The sequence below is a fragment of the Podarcis filfolensis genome, assembly GCF_964270895.1.
Source record: "Podarcis filfolensis genome assembly, chromosome: 6".
NCBI classification, from domain to species: Eukaryota; Metazoa; Chordata; class Lepidosauria; order Squamata; family Lacertidae; genus Podarcis; species Podarcis filfolensis.
In genome coordinates this window covers 39,777,018-39,785,228 of record NC_139609.1, presented here as the reverse complement: position 1 = coordinate 39,785,228, position 8,211 = coordinate 39,777,018, and the positions used below count along the sequence as shown (strand labels likewise).

The following is an 8,211-nucleotide window of genomic DNA, read 5'->3' as shown; positions in this document are numbered from 1 at the left end:
AGAGTATGAACAAAGGATAAAGCCAAGCTCACAAATTAATGCCTGTGTCGTGTTATTTATTCAATTTATATCCCACCCTTCCTCCCGAACAGGGAATCCCAAACTTGGGTCTCAAGCTTTTTTTTGGACTACAACTCCCATCATCCCTGATCGCTGGTTCTGCTAGCTAGGGATGATGGGAGTTGTAGTCCAAAAACAGCTGGAGACCCAGTTTAGGAAACCCTGCTCCCGAAGAAGCCCAGGGAGGCATAGAATCCCTTCCGATCTCGTTGATAGATTCCTCTCGCTTCCATCCACAGTCGCAACCTCTAAAGGCTGCATAAAATAAAATAAAAAGCTAACGGGGTTCTGGGGTCTTTCACCGAAATTAAGCAGTTTCACATGCACACGCAAAACGGATATTTGTATATCATAATAAGAAAAAGCTTCACCTGCTGAAAATTTCTGTTAGGTATTTTTTAGGTCCAAAGGGGTGAAGAGGTTCACTGGCAACAGAGATTGGTAAGCATGCATTTAAATGTTTTAAGCTAACTTTATAGAAAAATATAGAGAAGAGTATTGTGTAGTAACTAAGGCTGCAACCCTAACCATGTCTATTCAGAAGTAAGCCCTACTGAATTCAATGGGGCTTTCTCAAAGGTAAGTAAATTTAGGATTGCAACCCCACTTCCCTGCTCCTGGATTCACTGCCACTGGAGGCACAGGTGCTACAGACCCTTTTAGACCGAGATGACTTGCCACCGTACTCCATGCTCTACCAGATTAGATTGTGTCCATGTGCTCTACCCGGGGTTGCACTGGTGAATGGCAGGTAATTAATAACAGCAAAACAATACTTAGCTAAGAAGATTCTTATAACTAACGTGAACTATCCTGGAGTTGAGAATGCATCTCTGAGACACTTGGCTGCCTGCAACTTCATTATTTCCTGTCCGTTTAGGAAAAGTTTAAGAACTATTTATCCCGAGTTCTAATAATAAGTAAAAGCTAAATATGACTTGTGTTGTTGTTTTTTCCAACTTAAAAAACCCATAAACTGACTCATGATTTCTTCATGTTTGGGGTTGAGCATATTGCTGGTTTCATCAACAGCTACTGCTAAACCAGCTGGATTTTCTTTCGCCACTGCCGCGTATTCACACGTGTCGGGAATTAATGGCGCGCTGGCGCCTCTCGCTTATCTCCCCTTCATCTTGCTTCTCTTTCACGCCCCCCCCCTCAACCCCTGGATTATTTCCTTCTATGTCTCTCCCCACTTCTTTATGTGCCTTCCCCAGTGCCTTCACCGCGGCCCTTGGGCTTGTTGGTTCACACCGCGCGGAAATCAAGCGGGGCGAAACCTCGCCGCTCTCTCTGCCTTCCTTCCCCTCCAGATCCGGACTCTCCCGGCGTTGGTTTCCTTGCCTAAGGCCGCACGGCTCCCCCTTGCTGCCAGCTTCCTGTCTTGCAGGTGAGGCGCGGCTCGAATCCAGGCTCTCGCTTCCGCCCAGGTAAGAGCGAGTGGAAGATCCGAAAGAGGCAGCCGCGGCAGAGCTCTCCTCCCCCCGCAGAGACCAGGTAAGAGGGGGTCCAGGAACAGGCGACCCTCTCCTCGCCCCCTGTCATTTGCGGAAAAGAGAAGCAGCGCGCAGCCGCTGGAATAGCAACCGGCGGGGCATTTACAGGACGCCCTCCACTTACTTCCTGGATGTTTCTAAGTTTCGTCGAAAACACTTGTCGCACTTCGGGCTGGGCTGCTTTGCAGAGCCCTGAGCTGGGATTTAAATCTCTGTGGAGTTTGTTCCCAGTTCGTGCTTTTCCTTCTAATTATCCAAGGCTAAAAAGATTTAATAACAATAAAAAAATTGAAATTCTAATTTTAACTGCAAGCTTCCATACCCACTGGACTTCCTTGTTTTGGCTGCGGCGAGGGGTTTTGATTATTGCATGGTGGTGGCCGCTTTGGGAGTTGTCCTGTTTAAAGTTTTAACATAAACAGTTCAAAACCTAAGACAGGGTGGAGGAGAAGCGGTGAAAAGCTATTTTCAGCCTGGTTGTAACTCTCAGTCATGGCGCAACAGGTCCCACACCTTGGCCCCTGACTAGCTGCTGCACCTTGCTTGAGTAGTTCCTGCCTCTCCATGTCTTTACACAGCCTCTCTGGTGGGGCTTGTGAGGCCACCCACAGGTTGAGAGTGGACCCACCTGTACTGACCTCACACCACCTGTTTCTGAGGTCTAGCAGCCACCTCTGCTGGTGGAATTTGAGCTTTGAGCTTTGTGCCTCTCTGAGGACAAGGGGCCCATCTTCCCTGTGCTGCACCACTGTCTACAGTGGGCAGTGGCAGCAGCACCAAAGTTGTCTTTCTCCCTCTTGGGCTCAGAGAGTTGCCTGCCGATGGCAGTTGTGTCTCACGCTCCTGACAAAGGGAACAAGTGGAGCTGTAAGGAGCCTCCGCCCCCCTTCTTTTCTTGTTGACCCTTTCTGTGTTGCACCTTCCTCTAGTTGCCCCTTTCTCTGTGGCTGGTGACACAGGGAGGGTTAGGTCCAGCAGGGCTTCCCAGGGTGAGCACTGGTTCACATCTCCTGTCATTTGTGAACTGCCTTTGGGCAGCTTCGTGGAAGAGACTGGGCCAAGTGGGTCTGTCCAGAGAGAGAGAGAGAGAGAACCTAAGCTGTTGCTGCCTCTGCCTGCTCTTGGCAATAAGCAGCTAGGATTGGATGCAGCAGGCATGGCTCTGCCAAGACATTTGCCGCCTAAGGCAGAACAGCAAAGTGTGCCCTCCCGCAATCCATGCACATAATAGCCACAGCCAGTTAAGTTTATTTTGCCACTCAAGGCAGAACAATCCCAAAACCCCCTCTCACCTTCCCTGGTAGTAAAATACAATAGTAATAAATTAAATAATCATATGAAGCCTTTTTGTGACACCCCAAACCAGCTGCCTCATTCTGCCGCCAATGATAGGGCTGGCACTGCTGTAGCACCACTTGGAAGAGTGCCAAAGCAGGGAGGCCAACAGTAATCCAATGTGAATTTAAACTCGTATAATGGGAGAATATGGCAGGGGTGTAAATTTCTGAATTTGCTGGGTCCCTTTTATGTTTATAGGTAGCAGGAAGCTAAATAGCCACATCTTCTCAGCATTGTTTGTGTTATGCTAAATAATAATACATATTGGATAATACGTATTGTTTTGTGGCTGGGGAATCTTTTTTCTTTTAAATGCTTTAGGCTGCAGTCCTGACCCCTCTTGTCTGGAAGTAAGCTCCACTGAATTCAATAGGACTTGCTTATTAATGGATATGGTTAAGATTGTGCTGTTAGTGAAGAAACTGTATTTATCACAATCGTAGTCCCCGCATGATCTCCAAACATTTTGATTGAATGTGGGATTTTAAGAAGCAGCTTTTGAGAATGGTTACAGGTATTATGTGCGTGTGTGACATCTTTGCTCCACAAAGAAACATGTTGACCTCAACTTAACTTGTACTTTTATTTTAAAATGCAGATTATTTTGACTACTGCAGCACAGATAAGCCAACATGCCAGAAAATCCTGTTGCAGGTAGGCGTCTCTGGAAAAGAATCTCTTGGTTAAATAATCAAATATTTCAAAGCAGGCGTTTAATGCGTGATGTTTTATGGAATCCCACAGATAAGCAGCAGGTGCTGCGGATTTTGGAGCGTCTGCTATTGAAGCTACATGAGAGAGGAGACACTTCACAGATCGATAATCTGGCTTTCCTGTACAATACACTCAAGAATCCCTTGTTTAATCATATGCTGACTCTTCAGCAGTCAATCAAGCAACTGAAAGAACAAGTAAGTTAAAGACTGTGAAGTTTAGCAATGCTGGTGGTTATGTTTGAGGGATGAATTAATGAAATATTCATCGCTGACAATGTTGTTTTACACTATATATCTGCTTGGGGTGAATGCTGATCTTTTGTCACTTCTATGGTAAATTTATCATCATTGTAATCTATCATGGATTTACTAAATCACTCACTAATTGCCTTCAGACAATTATGTTCTATGTCTGGGTTTTCTGCCTCAAGCAGAGGGTTGGGTCCTGCCCTGGGCTCCTTTTGCAGGAAGGGTGGGATAGAAATTCAGTAACTAAAATAGATAATAAATAGATGACCACAAGCCCCCCCCCACCCGTAATTTGTTACTAATGTTATACAAAGGTTTAACATCAGAGGTCAAACTGCCGGCTATCGTGCCTTGAACCTAACATGTGAAGTTTTCCTAGAGGTTTTCCTACATTTGGCCACTCATGAGATTAACAAGAAGCGCTCAATGCATTGACTCACAAATCGACTGGCAGGAGAAACAATTCTTTGTGCAAACGAGTGTCTTCCCTTGCTATCCACAGCTCGCTTACATGCCTCCAAATCGTTCAGTGGATTTTGATTTTACCAGGAGAGGTTTGCTGGTGTTTGACGCTGATCAAAATTCTCTTGCTAATGGAAACCTTTATATGACTTGCAACCAAAGCAATCAGATGACTCCTCTAGTTCCAAAGCCTGGAGTTGATGAGTTTAATTTGGCAATCCAGAGGATGGCAAAGGTATGGCACAGCACCATTGGCAAACTAAATATATATTGCTCATCCCATGAATTACAAATGTTTCTGGTTTTTAAATTTTACATTTGTACAGCAAATCATGCAAGTGTATTTTTTGGGGGGGATGCATTATAATTGTATAATGGTAAGTAATAGAAAGCTTATGTTCTAAGTATTTTTTGAGCAGGTTCTTGCCACACCTTGAATTTGTGGCATTTTCTTCAATTCTCGCATGCATTCAGTGATCTTTTTGTAAAAACTCAGGAAGTGTGTAGTAATCATCATTATCAGTGCTTTTTTTCTAAAAAAATGTTTAGGGGTAGTCCCATTTTGACTCAAGAAAATCACAATTTTATAGTTCAGATCGGGAAAAATAAATACAGTAAATTGACAAAATTACAAAGATTGACAAAATGTTTAGGGGTGTGCGTACTCCTGTGTACCCCCAGAAAAAAGCACTGGTGATAATAATATTGATACCCACCGATCTGGCTGGGTTTCCCCAGCTGTTCTGGGCAGCTTACAGTGTATCTAAAAACATAATAAAAGCATTAAAAACCTCCTAATACAGGGCTGCCTTCAGATGTCTTCTAAAAGTTGTGTAATTCTTTATCTCTTTGACATCTGAAGGGTGGGCGTTCCACAGGGAGGGCACCACTACCAAGAAGGCCCTCTTCCTGGTTCCCTGCAACTTTGCTTATTGCAGTGAGAGAACCAGCAGAAGACCATCGGAGGAGGACCTCAATGTCCGGGCTAAGCGATAAGGGTGGGGACTAGTTTAGTGGTCAATTTCACTATTCTATGTAATGTTTTTATTTTGTAATGACATCAAGTTGAAGCCATACATGAAATCTGGTTCTTAATAGGCTTTGCTTGTTTAGTAGGGTTTTTTTTGGGGGGGATGTATTTTAAGATAAATGAATAGAATATTGTAAGTTAAGTGCTTTTATTTTTCATTTACTAGGGCAGGCAAATAGAAAATATTGCCATAGAGAAGCCATTTAATGGAGGCCTTGGATTTAGTGTGGTTGCTCTTAAAAACCAAAGTCTTGGAGAACCCGGTATCTTTGTCAAGGAAGTTCAGCCAGGAAGCATAGCAGCCAGGTGAGATTCTTGTTTCATATTGTCAAAGCTCATAAAAATAACACGAATTGAATAAAGGGTATGACATTCTTCATGCTGTTCTTTAAAACCATTGTTCTTAAATACTATTGGCATTGCCAGGACCCTAGAGTTGCAAGACAGCCAAGAGTTGTCTTGTCAAATCTCCTTGTTGTAAGGCAGGACATCTTGCCCACCAGCCTGCCACAGATTAGTGGATGTGAACTGGACACCACATTGCACTAGAACCAGAGTACAGGGGCATTATGGACAGCTGCCTGCCAAGGGTGGCTCTGTATAATGAAAGCAGATAAGCCAATACTGATAATAATGTTGAGCATTCATTTTAGACTTGAGCAGCCAAGGAGCCCAATCATGATTCCTGTGATGAAGAAGGTGGGCGCTGAGATATAGTGGTCACTTTAATGAATTTATGGACAAGTGAGATACAAACTAGGGACAACTCATGCTTTTCTCACTATACTGCACCAGCCAACCGCAATACTATTAGAGAAGGCAGTTCTGTATCCCACTGCATATCTGTGGGGGGTGTTTGTGTCCTTGAAAACCTGTTATGAAGATGCTGCCATGCTCTTTTCAAGCATTTTGTTTGCTTTATCCAAGGGATCAAAGATTAAAGGAGAATGACCAAATACTGGCCATTAATCACACCCTGTTGGATCAGAACATTTCCCACCAACAGGCCATTATATTGCTCCAGCAAGCCACAGGTTCCTTACATTTGATTGTGGCCAGGGAGCCAACCCAGAGAAGCGGTCGGACTTCAACCTCCTTAAGTGATGTTAATTCACTTGAAATGGTAAGTTACAGCTTTGCCAGAATTGAGTTTTGAATTACAAATGTCTTAAGACACATTGTACAGTGTTTACAATGTTCGACAAATTGCACTGGGGCATTTAACTCCGTATGATTAGTGTCTTTGTCTTCCACACAGATATAATGTAGATCAAACTAAATATGCAATAAAAAAACATATTCCTAGATGTATGTGTCAACTTGCAACTCTCTTGGAACAACCTTGCAACCTCAAATGGAGTTGTAAAAATAATAAAATTGCTTTGTAGGAAGTAACTAGCTGGTAACCCGTTGAGTTCAAATGCTATCTCCTGTGTTCTATAAACTTTTTGTGTGCTGTGTATTCTTATTTTTTAGTGTTTATTAAATTTCTATACCACCCTTCATCCAAAGATCACAGGACAGCTTACAATATAAAAGCATAACCATACACAAAAAGTATCATGATAAACAGACTTTCATCTTCTGCCTCTTCCAGATCAGTTGGGGCCATGTTGAGGAAGTAGAGCTTGTTAACGATGGCTCAGGATTGGGTTTCGGAATTGTAGGAGGAAAGTCAAGTGGCGTAGTGGTGAGGACTGTTGTTCCTGGAGGACTGGCAGATAAGGTAACTGTTTTGTACTGTGTCCTTCTTTAAAACAAAACATCCAATAGTTGTCAGTTGGAATTTCAAAGCAAGCTAAGGTGTTGAATTTTAAAGAGTGGCAGGTGCTGGTGGTGGCTGATGGATGCAACCAGTTGGAGACCCCTTGCCTAGCTTAATCTGCACTTCCTTTCACTAGACACTGGAGAAAGATGGCAGAGTTATACCCATCTCTTTCCACTTCTTCTCACTACTGCTGTTAGCAAAGTGAGTGGCAAGCACAATTCTAGCTGTGCTGCTCATTCCATTGTGGGGAGAGGACAGTAATTGGGCAGAAGTGCTGACTCCAGTCCGTGGCCTTTATTTCCACATGCCTATTAGGATCAAAGAAGACTGATATTATTCAAGACTCAAGAGTCAGTATCTATAAAAGCAAGACTAAAGCTTGGGCAAGGATAACTAACTTTAAATGTTGACGGTGTCTGTGTTCCAAGTCAGATGAATGGTTTTTCAAGTATGCCACAGTAAGAAAGGGAATTTAGAAAACATGTGCACCATTTGGATCTAAAGATCAGTAATATGTTAACCATTAGACTTAAAGTATTGGAGAGCAGCAACACAAAGCTGTATTCATGCATTATGCCAAACTCAGTTAATCACTACATGTACTAACAGCAGTGAGTTTGCTCCCATCCTCCCTATTTGTCTTCCTAACTATTATTATTAATATTAATTAAATTTCTGTACCACCCTTCAAAGATAACCGGGTGGTTTACAATATAAATATAATTATCCCTCACCCTCTATTCACAGAGGTTTCCTAGCCAATCAGATTTTGATTCTATCAATCTAATTTGCTGTATTTGCATGCAGTACACAACACAATAGTTTACTGAGAAACTGGAAGTTGGTTGGGATATTGCTGTGAATGTGTGCGGCCGAGGCTTACCAGTTGTTCAAAACTAAGTTTTGGTGATGTTTGTGAATGCAGCAAGAAAGTCTATAAACGAATCATATTTGTTTTGGTGCCTATGGAACTAATACAACTTATGTTGTATTTGAGCTCTCTTACACAGAACTCTCCGGACTTTGCAAATCTGGAGCGTTCATGCTTGAGATTCCCAGAATAATAAATATGAGTTCAAATAGGAATACTAT

The 8,211-nt window shown here is 42.8% G+C and overlaps 1 protein-coding gene across 23 annotated transcripts in view; it reads left to right on the top strand.

Annotated features, from left to right (window-relative positions):
- The first annotated feature begins 195 nt into the window (after positions 1-195).
- The window catches only part of PATJ (PATJ crumbs cell polarity complex component), a 157,515-nt gene continuing 149,499 nt past the window's right edge, over positions 196-8,211 (top strand). For 5 of the 23 annotated variants that reach the window (XM_083621239.1, XM_083621247.1, XM_083621241.1 and 2 more), the window contains exons 1-8: positions 200-501; positions 1,374-1,557; positions 3,493-3,548; positions 3,639-3,805; positions 4,362-4,556; positions 5,518-5,657; positions 6,279-6,474; positions 6,949-7,077. In XM_083621239.1, coding sequence (XP_083477365.1) covers positions 3,527-3,548; positions 3,639-3,805; positions 4,362-4,556; positions 5,518-5,657; positions 6,279-6,474; positions 6,949-7,077 — 849 coding nt within the window. In that variant the 5' untranslated portion in view covers positions 200-501; positions 1,374-1,557; positions 3,493-3,526. Of the gene's footprint in view, positions 1,558-3,492; positions 3,549-3,638; positions 3,806-4,361; positions 4,557-5,517; positions 5,658-6,278; positions 6,475-6,948; positions 7,078-8,211 lie in introns of all 23 variants that reach the window. The other 18 variants (XM_083621230.1, XM_083621246.1, XM_083621249.1 and 15 more) reach the window with 9 other exon arrangements.